General features: G+C 41.0%; 1 protein-coding gene across 1 annotated transcript in view; it reads right to left on the minus strand.

Moving 5' to 3' along the window:
* Positions 1-19,201, minus strand: part of TRRAP (transformation/transcription domain associated protein) — a gene marked incomplete in the record, with an annotated part of 151,090 nt that overhangs the window by 54,169 nt on the left and 77,720 nt on the right. Inside the window, 13 exon segments of the mRNA XM_014588476.2 lie at positions 1,384-1,494; positions 2,671-2,805; positions 2,921-3,079; positions 3,868-4,074; positions 6,252-6,518; positions 10,759-10,887; positions 11,338-11,536; positions 11,764-11,945; positions 12,027-12,191; positions 13,134-13,253; positions 13,507-13,626; positions 15,429-15,482; positions 18,192-18,260. Of these exon segments, the coding sequence (XP_014443962.1) occupies positions 1,384-1,494; positions 2,671-2,805; positions 2,921-3,079; positions 3,868-4,074; positions 6,252-6,518; positions 10,759-10,887; positions 11,338-11,536; positions 11,764-11,945; positions 12,027-12,191; positions 13,134-13,253; positions 13,507-13,626; positions 15,429-15,482; positions 18,192-18,260 (1,917 nt within the window).

The raw sequence follows: 19,201 nt of genomic DNA on the forward strand, positions 1-19,201 counted from the left end.
AACAGTTATAATAACTGATTATTTCCAAATTTTAAAACATTAGAGACTGGGACCAGTAGGTGGCATAGTGGTTAAGGTGCTAGCCTCTCACATGGTCAACTCTGTTCGAGTCCTGGACACAGCAGCTTGAAACTCATGTCAGTCATGTGTACCTGCATGCCCAGAAACCTGAGCAGGGAATGAAGAAGGGACTGTGGCATGGCCATCTCCCCTGGGGTGTGGGGGTGATTTCTCACTTTCTCTCGCTCCATTTCTCTGTTTCTCTAGTGAGTGCCTTATAGAAAAAAATCTCTCAAAAAAACCAAAACCAAAAACAAAAACAAAACACATAAGAGACAGAAAATCTTTACTTACAATGTTTTTGTTTGCTTGTTTGTTTGTTTTTATTTTTTTGCCACGGGGGGGGGGATTAAAAACCTCACCAAAGATACAGAGACAGAAAGTGGTGCAAAAATAAGTAATCACCCCCCAGAGGGATGGTCAGGCTGCAATCCCTTCTCCTCCATTCTCTTCTTGGCATTTTTGGGCATGCATGCACTTATTCTTACAGTAATTTTCAAGCTGCCAGGTCCAGGACTTGACGCCCGCTGGTCCCATTTACAATGATTTTTTTTAGAATATAAAACAAAGTGTTAGAAATGTATTCCCAACAGCACAATGAAAATATATATTGATATGAATAATAAGTAAACCAAAATGATACATGCTTTTGAATGACTAAATGTCGGGGTGTGGCAGTTAAAGTACTAGACTCCCACATGGCTGACCACAGTTTAAGTCTCAGATCTGGTGGCTGGAAAAATCACAGTGGTCACTGTGAATGCCCCAAATACCAGGAGCAGAATGGAGAATGGATTGTGGCATGGCCATCGCCCCTGGGGGTTGATCTCTTACTTTATCTCACTGTCTCTCTGTCTTGCCAGTGAGCACATGGCCTATCGCAATAACTTAAACAAAAAGAATTACTAAATGTCCATATTTTATATAAGCTAGATCATCACAGTACCTACATGACCCATAAACTATTTTACTTTAAAGATATGGAAAAGAAAATATGGAAGTTCAATAATTAGCCCAAGATCACTGACTGACCACATTTCACCAATGCTAGATGACATTAGTTATAATACAAATCATTATTGCATTAGCACTGAAAGAATTTTTTTTATAAATAAACCATATCAACTATAAGACACAGGCATATTTCAGAAATATTAAGCTGCTACAAAATCAGTGGAATTTGGTATAAAAATGACAGACCCATCTCTTAGAGCTTGCTTTGTCTATTTCTTTTTTGACTAAATTGTAGCAGATATGTCCTGATTATTACTAAGTAGTCTTGGCCCTGCAGAATCCTATCATAAGACATTTGGAGTCCCGTACCTGACAGGCCACTCGGATGAGAAAGTTGACCACTGTATCGGTGTGCTGCTTATCAATAGGCTTGGCAAGAAGAGAGTCAGCTCCAGGCAGCGACTGGCTCCTTCCAAACACCTAGAAATGGATGGTCCCTTAATGTAAGAATAGAATCGTCACAAGACTTTCCAACACAGGGTGCTGTCTTGCTCAGCCAGCTGACATATGTGGTACCTCCTGGAGATAGACATTGTTCTGGGTGTTCAGAGCACCAGAAAGATGTGGGCCCTGCTCCCAGGAGGAAGTGATAAAGTGCTGGAAAACAAAAGGGAGCATGTCCCAGGAAGGGAAGTATGGCGGCGAGGGAGCTATTCAAAATGAGAAGAAATGGCTCTGTGAAAAGAGCCAGTGGTATGACCCAAGTGAGCAAAGAACTGGGAGTGTCTGCAGAACAGAGAAAAGGTCTGTATAGCAGAGCATCATGAGAAGATGCTAGGGGACAAAAGCTATGAGCTGGGCCAGGTCACCTGGGCCCCGGAGGCCAGCATAGGGGTACAGTATACGCGAGAAATAAGTCTAACTTCATTTTTTTTACAACTTTTTAACTCTGAAACAATTATCAGATTCATGAGAAATTACAAAAACAGCGTAGAGAATTCTGACATACCTTTCACCCAGCTTCGACCACATTTTGCAAAGAAAGCTTTCTGGTACTCTGACTGCTCTATGAAAAATGTATTAAAGGGGGATAAAAGTGGAAGCAGCAGCAAGAGGAACTGGGAGGCAGTTTCAGTAACTCTCACCTTGGGTGAGATGTGACAGAGGCTTGGAACATGCTGGTGCCGGTAGGGATGGGGAAGAGGGGAGTACTTGTAACAGGACCGACAGGACTTTCACTTCACTACATAATGGACAACTAAGTGCACATGGCCTATGAGCTGATTTCCAGGGCCACCCCTGCTACCTGGGGCAGAAAGCAAGAGCCTAGGACCCCCTTAGTGGGCTATCCTCCAAACGGGAGGACACACTCCTTTTCATAAATTGATTGCAACATAGACACATGTTCTCAATTCTCTGGATATGCAAGTAATTAATCATTATCGACGTAACTCTAATGGTACTGAGCGAGGTCAAAGAAAAATGTGCTGGATAACTTGAGAAACACTTCAAGTGTTACACCATGGAGTTCCTAGCTGTTGAGCACACCTGTTCCCAGCTGCAGCTCATCATGAGCCCACATTCAAAATGTGCTGAATGAGTGAACAAGTTCCCATGAAGAAGCACGGTACCCATAAAGAAAGCATACGATCTTACTGCACTGATAGCTCCAGTGGCTGTCCTAAAGCGTTTCACTTCCTGGGCAGAATCCACTGATAGGCCTCTTTTAATGGAGGATGAGACAGAATTCACTCCTTCTCCACTGGAATTTGGGTCCATATCTGAATCCGGCTTAAAAACACACACACAAACACACACATACACATATTTGACTTTACTGACTGATTCCTAGAGAGGAGTACAAGGAATCTAAGTCAGGAACTACACTAAGGGCTGACATTCCTACCTGCTGGTCCTTGATCCTCTGTAACTCCCACTTGATGACGACTTCAGACAGGTCCACAGCCAGCCTCCTCTGCTCGATGGTGACACTGGGTGTGAAGCCCAGCCGCTGCATGGCACTCACCATGTGCTGGACCAAGTGGTGCCGCACTGGGTAATACACCTGTGGGCAGGGGGCCAGCGTCATATCAGGGATGCTGGACCTTGGCCCCAGAACAAACACACAAACACATATACGTGCACACTCTAGACCCATCTGAGCCTCACCACTCACACACAACCCTCGTGCTCAAGAATTCTGAATAACTTGATCAAGGAGACCCTCGCTACCTCGTGTATGTTGTTTATCACTCTCACCTCACTGAGCCCTAATAGTATATTTTAACCTTTTAGAATCATCCTTAAAATGCTGGAAAACTGATTTCTCTTTGGGTAGGAAGGCAAGTCTAGGATACATATCAAACTTCGGACTTAACATCATGAAAGTTCATGACATACAGAGCTAACTGAAAAAGAACCAGCTTTTGATTCAGTCCTTTCGCTTTTACCCCAAATCTATAAATATTTACACAGAAATAACCCCCGAGTGGGTGATTTGGCTATAAAGATGAAGATGCTAGCAACCTGAGTAACTTTCCAAGCCATGTTACCAACACCTAGAGTAAAAGACCACTACCTCCTACCTTGACCTAATGCTTACCTGCCTTCAGGGTTAATGAAGCACTTACAATAACAATGTAGTCTTAGAAAGATGCACATACCAGGGACATACTCTCTACGATACAGCAGCTTCCATGCTGATAAAACCATTCACACAACTAATCAATGAATTATAACTAGCTGTGCTAATAGATAAATGACTACCTTATTATTGTAGGAAAAGACAGGCAAAAGTTCAAAATAAAGGCCTAAAAATGCATTGTGTCTCTATCTCCAATACTTTCTATATACCTTAAAATGCTGTACTATCAAATGCAAAATATGAACCAGCTGAGGGACTGTGTGTCCCTCTTCTACAATGATCTTCCTGGTCCAGTGAGTCAGCATCTGGTGCCCATCTTCCATCCTGGCAGGCACTGCAGGAGTCAAAATGGCCATTGCTTGTCTGACAATTGCTCGAGCTTCCATTGCGTGAGCCTTGAGGAGACTATGAAAAACCTAAAACAGGAAGGAAATTCTTATATATGGTGGAATGTTTTAAAAAACAAGATACAAACAATCACTTAGGAGCAAAGCCTAATTTTTTTTTGGAGAGGTTTTTGCTATAGGACGTGTGTGCTCGCCAGACAGACAGAGAGAGACAGAGAGACAGAAAGCGAGAAATCACCCCCCAGGGGGGACGGCCACGCCGCAATCCCTTCTCCTCCATTCTCCTCTCAGGATCTTGGGCACGCACGCACACATGCCCGGCGTGAGTTTTAAGCCACCAGGTCCGGGACGCGAACCGCGGTCGACTACGTGGGAGTCCAGCGATGTAGCCATTACGCTAACTGCTGGTCCTAAGGCCTAATATTTTTGCAAATGATTTTTTTTTTAGATGTTTTTGCTATAGGGTGTGTGTGCTTGCCAGAAAGAGAGAGACAGAGAGACATAAAGAGAGAAATCACCCTTCAAGGGGGATGGCCACACTGCAATCCCTTCTCCTCCATTCTCGAGATCCTGGGCATGCACACGCACACGCCCAGTGTGAGTTTAAGCCACTGGGTCTGGGACTCGAACCACAGTTAACTACATGGGAGTCTAGCGATATAGCCATTACGCCATCTGTTGGTCCCTTGCAAATGATTTTTTAAAAATTCCTTAAGAATTTATTGGGAAACAACTTAGTTGTCTTCCCTCTCATTAAGTTTTGATCAATGGGTACATTCATTATACTTATTGAGCACCTATTGTGTGCTGTGCTGGGCTAGGCTGGGGTACACAAAGTAAGACCTAGGTCCTCAGAGGAATCTCACATCTAAGCCTAAGTGACAGCCAGTTGAGGCACAGAGATCATTTCATCCTGGCTACAGTATGAAAATGGAGTGAAGGAGACAGTACTAGACGTACTGATGTGTGGCAACTACAGTAGTTCAAGTCAGAGGTGAAGGCCTGACGTAAGGTCATGAGAAGACGAAGAAGACCAGATTGGTAGTGAGGGTAGGAGGGACAGGAAGAATGTTGGGTACTGCCTTGGTACTAGGAGGTACACAGGGCTTCAGAAATGGTCTTTGGGTTTCTCCCGGGGACAAACTGGGAAAGCAGTGCCAATCACTGAGCTTATAGTAGTATTTCCAGTGCTTCTGGGAGATGATATCTGGCTTCATGAGAGCATGGAATTTTACACCCCACTAATTCACACGGAGTAAGTAGTCAGAAGAAAACCAACAAAGGTGGCCTCACAAAAGGGGATAAGAGCTAAAACTTATCAAATGCTTAACCTAACAGACTGGACACTCAAGTGTATTACATTTAATTTTCACACAGAAACACGAACTTACATAGGGGCACTGAAATTGTGAGCAAAGGAAACAAAATTTAAACTCAGTTACCCAACATCAACAGCCGAGAAACTTAAGAAAGTTCTCCAAACCATCAGCAGAATAGAGGAATCATAAAACATAGATTCAGAATTACCTACTACTTTTGACTAAAAGGACTAGTAGGTGGGCTGGGACCTCTGACAAGGACATCTGATTTAGGACAATATCAGAATTGGAAGCCAGAATACAATGGTTAGAGAAGCTTGAGGTGAAAGGGGCAATACACTTTGTTTATAAAACAAGGCAGTCAAGAAATGAGATAGCAGAATAGCGTTGGGTCATCGGAAAAGTCATGATGCATTTTTGCAAGGAAACACATAGAAAAATGCATCATGACTACCCAATAAATGGAGAGGAAATAAAACAAGTAATTGTAGGAGGTTAAGGACCAATTTTCTCTTATTAGGGTAAAATACATGAGATATAAAATGTTGCATCTTCACCATGTTCCAGTGTACAGTTCAGAGATATCAACTACATTCATCTGTTGTACAACCATTGCTACTAACTTGAGAACCTTGCATCCTTTCATACTGAAACTCTGTTACCATAAAAACTAAGTCCCTGGTTCCTTCCCTATGCAGCTCTTGGTAACCTCTAGTCTATTCTGACTCTTCTAAGTGCCTCATAAGTATAATCACATAACATCTGATTTTTCATAGTTTTTATAAGATGGCAGAGATGAGTGTTTTTAAATGGTATTGGATAAAACAACAGGAAGGGAGAAGCTAAGATTGTATGAGGAAGTAAGGTTATGCACATGTGGGAATACATGGGAATGTTAGGTAGACAAAAAGGAACCTTGCAAAATACCTGAAGGACAATTTTCTTATGTATTGCAAATTTGGCAATGATGTGTGCCAGGAGTAAGTGTCCACTGTATTTGCAAGCTGGATCTACACAAGCCTTGGAGAGCAGGCAGGGCCATGCAAAGGTCATCAGGCGGCGCAGCTTGCTGTTGCGATTCTTGTTGTTGTCATGGATGTGGTGGGGGGCGTGCTCCACCAGCAATGTGGCGTATTGCAGCAGGTAGATCCTCAGAGAATCCAGCATGTCTGCTTGCTTCTCTGGGTCCAGGACCTGCGGGAAAAGATAACCAGGAAAGAACTGGTTACAAACTGTGTTACCTACTCTGTCTTTTTTTTTTTTTTTTTTTTTTTGGGGAGAGGGTTTTTTTCTTTGGGGACAGTGGTCTCTGCTATAGGGTACATGTGTGCTCACCAGAGAGATAGAAAGTGAGAAATCACCCCCCAGGGGGGATGGCCACACCTTCTCCTCCATTCTCTTCTTGGGATCATGGGCATGCATGCACACGCACCTGGCATGAGTTTAAGCCACTGGGTCCAGGACTTGAATCACGGTCAACTACATGGGAGTCCAGCAACATAGACATTACACTAACTGCTGGTCCCACCTACTTGGTGTCATACAACAAATTAAACTTTAAAAATACACACACACACACACACACGCTCACTACATATGGTCATGCATGACATAATAATGTTTTGGTCAATGATGGACCGCATGTATGACATGGTTCCATAAGATTCTAACAGATGAAACTATATAACCTTAGGTGTGTAGTAGGCTATACCTCCAAGGTGTATGTAAGTATATTCATTCTTTGTACTCACAAGACATAATCACCTAACAAAGCATTTCTCTGACTGTCTCCCCATTAGTAGACAATGCTTCACCAAATATACACTACATTTTCAATATTTTTCATGAGGGAATAATGTCATTACATCGATTTTACTTTATACATATTAATTAAATAGTTACTAATTTATTCCAATGATTTTAGAAAAGGGCAGGCTCAGAAGTCACGTGAGCTTGAGGTAGAAAAGGAAGATTTCTTTTTGATACAAGGTAATTTAGGACTGAGTTTTTAAATTTTTAAGTAGTTGAGACTTTTTCCTGGCCAACCTGCTTTTTTCTTTAATCAAAATAAAGTTTGTGTGTGCACGTTTGAGAGAAAGGAAGGGATGAAAACATGGAGGAAAAGAGGGAGAGAAATATATATAGAGAAGTACCCTCTACAGGGTCTGATCATACCATGATACCCCTACTCCAGTCCACTAGATCTAGAGCATGCATGTGTGTGCCTGGTGTGTCCTAGGCTGAATGGGCCAAGGACTCAAACCATAGTCATCATGTGGGACCCAGATTATCTTGAATGGCAGTGCACTACCACTGCACCATGGAGTCAGTCCCCTGCTCAACTTAATGATCTATTCCTCATTTTCAGCACTACAATCAGAAAATGTGACCTGGAGTAAAAAAATCTCTATTTCAAAAAATTGCTATGGTTTTCTTTCTTTTTTTTTTTATTTAAAGCATTATTTAATTTAGTCATTCATTCATTTATTTTAATTTGACCAGAGAGAGACACAGAGAGAAATAAAGTGAGAAAGCAAGCCACCAGGTCCAGGACTCAAATCATGATCAGCCATGTGGGAGTGTCCAGTACCTTAACCACCACATCACCTGCTGGTCCCCTGTTATGGTTTTTTGTGTGACCAAGTATCCAATAGACTTTTATGTGTTTCATAGATATAAGGAAAAGAAGTACATTCTTTAAGAAATATTCTTCCTGTTGCTATTAGATTAAGTATAATAATTGTATCAATCAACTTAACTAAATGTCCTAACTACTTTCTGTCTACTCTATCTATCCAACTCAGAAAGACAGGCTGAAGTACTCACCAAAGTACAGTTTTATCGAGTTCCCCTGCATGCCCTAAATGTCCTTTCTTCCTGGGACATACTGTTTCTTAGCAGCACTATCTCACCCTCATCCTGTGCATCATTTCTCCTCATCCTAACACTTAAAACCCAACTCTGCTCTGGTCCCAAGTCACAGTCTCTGACCCCAAAGACCCAGAATTAGAGAAGATAATATAAGGGAGAGGCCTTGTCTGGGTCATCCTTTCCCTAGAGTTGCCCAGAACGAGGCAAATATCAGCATAAAGATCAAGAACAAAACTTCAGGCTCAGTTCTACCGTGGGTGGGGTGGGGCAGCAGAGTCAAAATGACACAAAGTGAGACCCATCTTAAGGGACAAAGACTACATAACTTGCCCATGGGAACAACAGTTCCCTCTGTCTTGATCCCAGGACTGAATGGTAAAAAAAAACACCTCTGTACTTTCAAAGAGTGTTAAATATGCACCAGTCACCTCTACAGACTAGTTATTTAATTTGCCCTGATGTGAAATGCCAATCATGTATAGCATTCCAACAAACAACTATACAGAACACTCAAAAGCAAGGCAAATACAACTTTTAACAGTGAAGTTCAACACAATAAGCCTTAAGGAAATAACACAATGCAAGCATTTCTTTTTCTTTTTCTATTTTTTTTTTTAGAGGTTTTCGCTATAGAGCACGTGTGCTCGCCAGACAGACAGAGAGAAACATAGAGACAGAAAGCGAGAAACCACCCCCCCGAGGGGATGGTCACGCTGCAATCCCTTCTCCTCCATTCTCCTCTCGGGATCTTGGGCACGCACGCACATGCGCCCGGCGTGAGTTTTAAGCCACCGGGTCTGGGACACGAACTGCAGTCGACTACGTGGGAGTCCAGCGACATAGCCATAACGCTAACCGCTGGTTCCCAATGCAAGCATTTCTCAAGAAAAAAAAAAATGTTTTTAATTGCCAAAGGACTCCTGCATTGGGATGAAAGAGAGAGAAAGAGAAAGAAAGGCACCGCTGGATGGAGCATGGTCACACTGCAATCCTTTTTCTTCCATTGGTCCCTCCTGGTAGGATTTGGGGCATACTTGCACATCTACCTAGTGTTTTCAAGCCCTGGGCACTGGGATTCAAACCACAATTGGACTTGTAAGCTCCAGTTCCCTATGCATAGCACTTAAGTACTGTCCAATGGGGCCAGTGCAAGAAATATATATATATATATTTTTTTTTAAGTTTTGTCAGAGGGTTTATGCTCTAGCTGAAAGAGATACAGAGAAAAAGAAAGTGAGAAAGCACGCTCTGTGGGAAATGGTCACACTGCAATCCCTTCACCATTTCTCCCTCCTTTTGGGATTTTGGGCATGCAGGCACACATGCCCAGGGTGTTTTTCAAAGCCACCAGTCATTGTGAAATTGGCCACATGGGATCCAGGAACCTTAACCACCATGCCATAAGCTGGCCCAAGAAACTTTTTTTCTTTTTAAGAATTATTTATTGGAGCTGGCAGATGGTGTGGTCGTTAAGGCGCTAGACTCCCACATGGCTGACTGTGGTTTAATCTCAGACTTGGCGGCTTGCTTTCTCTTTCTCTCTCTCTTTCTCTCTGGTCAAATTGAAGAATAATAATAATAAAATAAAATAAAATAAAAAATTCTCTAAAAAATTATTTTATTTAATTTTTTTCATCATTATTATTTTTTTAATTTGATCAGAGAGAGAGAAGTAAAATGAGAAAGCAAGCCACCAGGTCCGTGACCAAATTGTAGTCAGCCATTTGGGAGTCCATGCCACCTGTTGGCCCTGCAAGAAACAATTTTTAAAAATCTCTCCAGTACAAACAACAAACACTACTGGAACAAAGCACAGAGACCTTAAAACCTAAACCAATTGCAGATAGTGTACTACCAAAACAATGTCTCATTAACATGGCAACAAAAGGTCACAGCAGCAAGGAGATCTAGTCTGATATTCTGTCTTAGCAGATTCTTCGGCAAAGCTAAAGACCAAAATAGAATGTAGCTCGCAGCAAGGATTTTCATAAACTAAATGTTTGATATCTAAATTTTCATTGAAATAAGTTCTTTCTAATTAAAATCTGTTAACATGGAAAAGTCATTTCATGCCAAAGTAAGTCTGCCTTCAAAAATTCACTAATACAGCCTAGCCTTGGTGGTGCAGTCAGCAGCAAACTGACCTGCAGTACTGAAAACCACAGAAAGAGATGGGCTGGAAGGAACTGACAACGTACCTAAGACTCTAATGAGCTAGAGGGCTGGTGGAAGAAGATCAAGATGTAATGAGACCCTGCTGAAGGTGCTTCTCACTTTTTCTCTCTAATATATTGGGCTGTCAGAAAAGTCATGACAGTTTTCTATGTAAAAATGCATCATGACTTTTCCAACAATCCAATAAATTGACAAAACAAAACAAAAACAAACCACTAATAGGAATTGTTAACACAGTGCTCTGTCACAAACTAATGTAACAAAGAAAAAATGAAAGCCTTCAGGAAATGAATTTTTTCCAATGAACCTTGTAACACACACACACACAAATACATTCATTCATCCGCCATGTTACTTTCCATGCCAATGCACAGTAAGTGATAACCACCTTGGTTATAAATACACTGGTGATGCTTTCTGGGTTATCTCCTTCCGGGTTGGGAGGTCCTAAGAGCTGTTCTCCTTCCCCCTTTTCAAAGCTATATAAGAAAGCAGGATTCAAGATATGCTGCAGAACCTAAAATAAATAAATAAATAAATAATTTAATGAAAGAATCAAAAAGGAAAGTCATGCTATTTATTTAATAAAGTGGCAAGGACAACCAGTTTTGGCACACAACACTACAATTAGAACTCAATCAAAGGGGCAACTATTAATCTTGATTACTATTCAAGAAAATGGCAATTAGAAAAATAAAGACTTAAGAAATGAGACACTGGCCTAGTTTACTCTTCTTGCTTCAAATAAGTCATTTTCTAAACACAAGGACAGTAACAAACTATTGTACTTTCCTGCCCTGGTTCCCTGCCGGATTTGCCTCAGACTGCTGGGCAATGGCTTTTTCTCGTCCACAGCTAGCCTATTACTTAAGGTGTCAGTTAAGAACTAGCAAAACAGGAATAGGGCCCAAGGTTCCCTAGAAAACCAGCCCAAACACTCATCCTAGTGCACTGCAGTAGGACCCACCTTTGCTTTCAGTTCATCTCCAAAGTTGGGGTCATTGAAATCTACAAAGCGGAAAAACAGGGCACGTTTTTGAGCAATGCTGTAATTTTTGGGAATCTCTTCCTCCATATATTCTTTCAAGAATGTCATGTTGCAGAGAAAACGACCAGTGAAGGCTCGGAGCAGCTGGAACAGCAATTCTATGTCTCCATAATTTCTTCTAAAGAGTTAAAACAAGAAAACAAGTTAACTTGTGGCGAAATCTATAAATATGTATCATCCCTAACTTGCCTTTTAAACAGCTCAAAGTTACAGTCCACTCTCTATAACAAATCTGCCTGCACAAATACAATGACCCACAATTTAGCACAAATTAGGGAAAAGGCTTCAGTTTAGCTTATCAGACATGACAAGTGAAGTAACAGGGAGCAAGAAGGGTGTACCCACTTGCAGTAATTCAGCAGACAGTAGGCCAACAGCTTAGGCTCCTTCCAGTTGGTGGCAGCCATGTTTTCTTTGCGGTGTCTTTCTTGAAAGGTTTCACTAACCCACACACGTCTCAACTGGCTCACCAGAGAATGTTGATTGGCCAGCCAGGAATCATCGTTTTTAACTATAATACTTATGATCTGTTAAAAAGAGACAATTAGAGAACTGTGTCTTGATTAAACTTTTGGGATTTCAGGTGCCTAATAATGAAGAAAGGCTACCTTGATAGCCTGGAACTGGAGGTCCAAGCGCATGGTACTGGTGCTGGGCGAGCCAGGCCGCACGGCAGTCTGGGCACCGCCTGGCAGCAGCAGAGTGATGAATCTGTTAGGGTTGGCAGCCAGCACGTCCCGCAGAGGCCTGGCATCTTTGTGTTTCAAAAAACTCTGAAACCAAAACAAACAGGAAAGCTGTTTTAAGCTAATCAAACTCACATAAAGTTAGCAATTATGAATTCTAATGTTTTATCTAAATTGCTCTAGACAAGCCAAAAAAGAACAAAAACAAAAAACCAACATATGTATCCTTTTAAAAAATGCTTTTAGGGGGGCCAGCATTTTGCGTAATGGCTATGTTGCTGGACTCCCACGTAGTCGACCGCAGTTCACGTCCCAGACCCAGTGGCTTAAAACTCATGCTGGGCGCATGTGTGTGTGTGCCCAAGATCCCGAGAGGAGAACGGAGGAGAAGGGATTGCAGCATGGCCATCCCCCCGGGGGGTGATTTCTCGCTTTCTGTCTCTCTGTCTATCTGGCAAGCACAAACCCCCTATAGCAAAAAGCTCTAAAAAAAAAAAAAATGCTTTTAGGGCCAGCCAGGTAGTATCATCTTTAAGGGGGCTGGATCCCTCAAGGCTGAGTACATGGTTTTTTTAAGCCACTAGACCCAGAGACTTAAAAAAACACACTGGGCACATGTGCATATGTGCCTAAAATCCCAAGAGGAAAGTAGAAAAGGGATTGCCATGTGGCCATCCCCTCTAGGGGTGATTTCTCACTTTCCCTCTATCTTTCTCAAGTGAGTGTACATATCCTACAGCAAAATACAAAAAATAAAAATTAAAAAAAGGTTTTAAACAGTAATCATACTTTATTATCATTATATAACCCTGGTAGCACATTCATTACCACCACCAAATCCCACAGAGTGATTCCTGAACTTGAGCTTTTCCTATATAGAACCAAAAGCAATGATATTTCCAATACTCAAATGTATCTGAAGAAAATGAAGCCAGGACACTGACTAGTGAAATATAAAGTTAACAATTTAGATCAAATCGGATGACACAAATATGCAGGGCCCCCTGACTCAGTTGCTCAAGCTCTTACCATAAACATCCTGCTCCACTGGGGGTCGTTTAATGTTGCTTCCATCATGAACAGCTCCACTGTCTGTGATGGGTGCCGAGTTAGGAACTTGATCAGAGGTTCTCTGAATGGACTGCCTGCCTACAAAACATGTGGGCAGAGAATGGCATCTCACAACTCTCCTCTTCTCAGGGCTTGGACTTTCTCTACCTATTTAACATGGTAAGACATGTACTTCCTCTCTCATAGCTCCAGGGCACTAAGACCATAAGCAAATATTGATATCTAACATACTTATGCTATAAGACTGATCCATTTAAAATTTAACAAAGAAAAAATATTCCAAGCACCAGATGGAGGAAGAATCAGAGTTAACCCTCTGTCTGGCCCTTACCTCAATCAACATTGCTCGCTCGGTTTTCATTACTACCTCTAACAAAGGCTTGACCAGAGTTTGAGGTGCAGCTGGGATCAGATGAAAAAGGTTTATAATTGCAGAACAAATCTTCATTTCCTAGTAGAGAAAACCAGAAATTATAAATAGGTCACTAAATTTTGCTAGTGAGCGAGATCAGCATCACTACAGACCCTACTGCAGTCGAACTACATTTGCAAGGCTAGCCAGTGAAGCAGAGAGTTAACAGGTGAAAAGCCACAACTTACCCGGCTGAGATTATAACTGTGCTGTGTCCTAAGGGAACTCCCCATGGCCTTCAGAGTTATCATCTGTGGGGGTGGGGAGGCTGACTATGTATATCTGATATGATTATGCTCTTTTTTTTTTTTGCACACTGACAATGTTGGAAGTCAGTGACCTTGCAGGTCGCCTATGGCAGCCCCTGTCACACATTCAGGGACAATCACTGTGGCTGTGAGAGTGTCAGGGCTGCCCCACTTCGCCATGGCATCATGGGGTCTGCCCAATATACTAAGTTCTTAGCATACAGGCTTCTTTTGTACCTCAAAATCTAATAGAAAAATTTTCTCAAAATAATACTTAAGTATTTACTCTGGAAACTAAGTATCAGTGTAAATAAATAACTGATAATGGGACTAAGTATTTGTCAACCAGGCCTAAAAATAAAGATGACAAACTGCTCCACTGAGTCATATTAAAAATGTGTGAAATGCTGAGTTTTGCACATTCTAATGTGCTATCAGTTGGACTTTCTCTACCTATTATTCCACCTCTCCTTTCAAGTTTCTGCAGTTTTGCTTCTGCCATTCAAAGGAAATCTCTGTAGGTGGCTGGAGGGAAGGAAAGCCTCCCTGAGGTGCCACCCTGCCTCACAGGCAATAAAATATTCATGACTCTGAGCCTGGGAAAATGGGGATGATATATACTGGCAATCAGGAAACATTCCCAGCAGCATTTGAGATCTTTTTCAAATTTTCTCTTTAAATCAAAATGCAAAATGGAGATGGGTATGAGTTCTCTTCTACAGAATTTTCAAGTCTTTAGACAGAGTAAGTTCCATCCTGAAATTTTAACATTCTAAAATGATGTTTTTATATTATAGTTTTTTATTTTCAAAGCACTGACATAAAAACACTTCTTTTTGGTTTTCATACACTACCACCGGAAGATAGGAATGACACATTATCACCCCCATTTTTCAGAAGCGGGAAAGCTCAGAGTTTGTGCCAAGCAGCACAGTGTGGTAACTCCGCCAGGATGTGTGCTAGCACGTATGTGTGCAGAGAGAGAAGGGAACTGAGTGCAGGAGAGCGGTGAGGTTTTAAACTCAAGGCAGTCAGTGACTCAACAGTGTGGGAAAAATCATCTCATTTACTCCCAATTTCTAGCTGGTATAAAATATTCTTTGTGAAGTTTCCTTTGAGGCGGTTGTTAGATGTATGAGTTCATATGAACAACAGCAAAATCCAATTCAATCTTAATGAGATTCAGATATTACAATTCTAACACGTAGAAAACAAAAGGACTTAGGATCTTGCTTACAACGTCCTAATAGAAAACATGCTTGGCATCCGGACAATTCACAGCAATGATACTAATACAACTCTGCCACAGACAGACAATACAGGTCACTGCACTCAAAGGCACAACGCACTCTGTCCATTACAGAACCACAACACAGCTAACAAGTCACAGCAAAACCAAATACGACAACAACCCCCTCCTGCAACTCCACTGAAATTCTCACCTCTACCCCTTCCATGGCAGGCTGAACCAAAACAAAAATTACAGCATGAAAAAAGGCAACAAAAAGGTAAAAAGAAAAGAAAAGAAAAAAAAAAGATAAACTGTTCTTCACATTGCAAGTCATAAACTGACTTTTAATAGGTTGCTCTCACCTCAAACTGACAGAATGGAGACAAGGAACATCTCCCGCACTCTGAAATGCTTTCCTGAGGATGGGGAGGAAAATCATCTTTTTTCTATTTATGTTATTTACATAAAAACTTCCCATATACTCAAACACAGTAAGAATTATTGGGGTTAACAAGACAGTAAAGACACAATTATCAGAAAGCACACAGTAATTAACAAATGAGCTCGACAGCAAAAAGCACAATTTCCACCCTTCTGATGTCAACACAGCCCTTCTGATAGAGAATTCCTAATAGAGAATACCTTTCTTCGCTAAGTCAAAGGGTTTCAGAAATCTGTGTAAGGGGAGAAACTGTAAGACCTTGTAGGCAAATACATTTCTTTAAAAATCTTGTTTCTAAGAGTGAGTAACTCAAGATTCTATGTGATGGGCTAACCCGTTAAAAATAAACTCTTTCCTGGCTAAAGTCAAAAGAAGACCATGTGATTTAGCCCCATCAGTGAGGAAGCCTAAGCCCACCTATCCCTTAGGTTACGACACTACCCACTGGAGAGCTGGGTTATCTTGTGAAATGAAGCATAATCTTCATAAAATGAGCTCCACGTGCATGCAGGCATGCACATATGTACATGTATACACAAAATTGGCCTAACAAGAGGTCATGTGCCCTCTCCTGTGAGCTCAATATTAAAAATGGGAAGTTTCTCAATCATAGAGATAATTCAAAGCTGTAATCATTAAGGGTATTGCAATTATAGAAAAAAAATTTATTACTGAGTAACTATTTAACATACTCAATTACAGTCTATCCACTAGGCAATGTTACTTGGGGGTTCTACAAAGAGTAACAAACTACTTCCTAAGATCCATCCCCCATTCTGTATTACATCCATTAAAAAAAAAATAAGATCAGCGCTTAAAAGCTAAACTTGAACTGTAGCCTGGCCCTGGGCTTAGGTGATGTACATCATGTTGGCTGCCTCTGGACCCCCAAACTCCAGGGCCTCTGAGCTTAAGACCTGTGGCTGAGCTGTGTGAAGCTGGATTAATACACTCACAAAATGACAAAAAGATCCAGTAGGAGCACAAAAACTTTCCAATACCTATGACTCCATCCCCTATACAACTGACCCCCCCCCAAATAATTTGCTATAAAAATTAATGAGATCTTAATTCAGCGGAAATCAATAAATCATCAATCACTAGGCTTTTTAAAATGTTTCATCTAGACTTATGAGTTTCAGAAAACAGCTTATTATAAAAAACAAATATAGGGACCAGCAGTTGGTGTAATGGCTATGTTGCTGGATTCCCATGTAGTCGACTGAGGTTTGAGTCCTGGAACTCGTGGCTTAAACTCATGCCGGGTGCATGTGCATGCGTGCCCATGATCCCAAGAGGAGAATGGAGGAGAAAGGATTGCAGTGTAGCCATCCCTGCCGGGGGATGATTTCTTGCTTTCTGTCTCTCCGTCTCTCTCTGTCTTTCTAGCGAGAGCACACGCCCTATAGCAAAAACATCTCCAAAATATATGTATATATAAAATCTAAAGCAAAAATATCTAACAGATAAGAGATAGAGAAGAACAGCATCATATGGGTATCTGCATCCACTTGCTTTATTAATATTCTGCTTTCCTCTGCAAAGATTTCCTGATTTTGTTTCTGCATATATAAATAAAAAATCTTCAAAGGGCTCATGTGTGACCCAATATTTGTTTTAAAAAGTTAAAATCTTGGTTTAGTTTTACTTAACTGGCTATTTAGAAGCAGCAGGAAGTAAGACTTGGATAAACAAAACATTTTGACATAGAATGGTCAAAACAAAGCATAATAAAGCAAAAAAAAAAATTAAAGTTGGGATGAAACACACCATCCAGTAAACAGGCACAACAAGAGGACATAAAGCCACATTAGTTATGCTCTGAAGATTATGAGGAATTACCTAACAGGGACGCTGCTATAAAAGTTCACCAAATGTTATGGGACTTATGGAAAATACAATTCTAATGACAAGACAGCATCAACTTAAAAAAATACTTTAAAAATTAACATATATAAATAATACTAGATTTGAAACAGCAGACTCAAAATTTAGCAGATCTAAATGCATGCATTTTTTTTCTGAGACAAGTAGTTAATGACCAACAATAGATACTTTTAAAAAGTTAACTAAAGCAATCTGTCCTCAAACCAAACAAATGTGCTTTGAAGTACTAGTCATTTAACTTTTGACAATTATGGTGTGGGATTTAGACCAAGAAAACATACATGCCTGTATCTTATGTGATGCAATATTACATTCTCTTTAATGCTTATCAAGTCCTAAAAAAATCTCTACTTGGTTTTAGCAGACAATAATGATTAAGCACGAACATTTACCGACCACCCCGTGATGGAAAGCAATGGAAACAATAGCTGAGGAATGCACCACCATGTAAACAGCAGCTGCCATGACAGTCTAGAAAATACACTGTATTTAAAGCAAAACTAGTAAAATTGAAATACTGACATTTCGAGTTTCCCAAAATCCTCAACAACAGAAACATCATATTAAAGTGAACAGAAGGAAGATTTTAAAGAAACATAAAAAGGAATACTTAGCAATTAAGAGAAATAAGCAAAATGTAATGCTAATATACAGTGTTTAACAATCTACATGGATTATAATCACATACAACTACATTTCTGATGGGCATTTTCTTTAAGAGCACTTCTCCGTGTCAATACTGACACCAGGAGCATGTGGAGTAGATGCCCTACCCAGAAACAAACAAGTCACTCACGTTTCCGTCGCTCCTCTGGCCCCCTTTGTGGGTGATGACCACCACCTCCATCCACTTGCGCAGATGTTGCTGTTGAAAAAAACATGCTTAAACACATTTCTCATTCACATTAGGAACATTTCACTGCCAAAATATTGCTCCCAGGAGAAAATTCATGTCATCATCAATTTCTATTGTATTTAATGTGAGAACTGCAGTATTTCCATTATTGAAATAGCCGAGCAATAATTCAGTGATGTAAGTAATTGGCATTTGTTTATGTTCCACAAATGTAAAACCCTAAAACCAACCTGGTCATTCCAATACCAGGTCCCACCATTTTACTGTGTGCTAATTTGTTTCACACTGTTCACCAAGTGCTCGATGTGTTAGGTATCATGCTAGATGACCAGTCAGGTACCATGCTGTGACTGGCAGAGAGCATCCCTATTCCTGTGGCACTCATAGTCCCGTTGAGAAAGAGTGAAACACAAAGGGACATGCTGTGTGCGGCTAACTATGGTGTTTCAAAAGAACAGGAACCAGCTTTAGGGGAGGGCACTCGGGGGTCATGGGCTGGTGACAGAAGCATGGATTCCACTTTGTCAGAGGCTTTGCACATTAGTACACAATGGGCAGTAATTCCCTTCCGTGTAGAAAAGGGCAACTGTTATATAAGGAAACTACATTTCCCTGCAAGCCCATGAGAAGAGAGATTCCCAACTTTCGCAGAACTCGAACATGTCGTAGCCAGGCTCCAACCCTTGTGTCTCGCAAAACCAACGAGATAAGTGCTTAAAGACTAAAGCTAAAACCATAAGAACAGCACTCAAATAACAGAGGTGTCTTTATTATCCTGTATTGCCCAAACTTGTACTTTAGAATATTAATATCCTACAGCAAGTTACCAAGTTGCTTTGTGAAAGACCCTATGGGACCAGTCAATGGTGGTGGCTGGATCTCACATGGCTGACCGCAGTTTTGAGTACCAGATGTGGTGGTTTGAAAACCACCCCAAGCAGCCGCGGCAC

This window comes from Tupaia chinensis, unplaced genomic scaffold, assembly GCF_000334495.1.
Source record: "Tupaia chinensis unplaced genomic scaffold, TupChi_1.0 Scaffold000279_1, whole genome shotgun sequence".
In the NCBI taxonomy this organism is placed as follows: domain Eukaryota; kingdom Metazoa; phylum Chordata; class Mammalia; order Scandentia; family Tupaiidae; genus Tupaia; species Tupaia belangeri.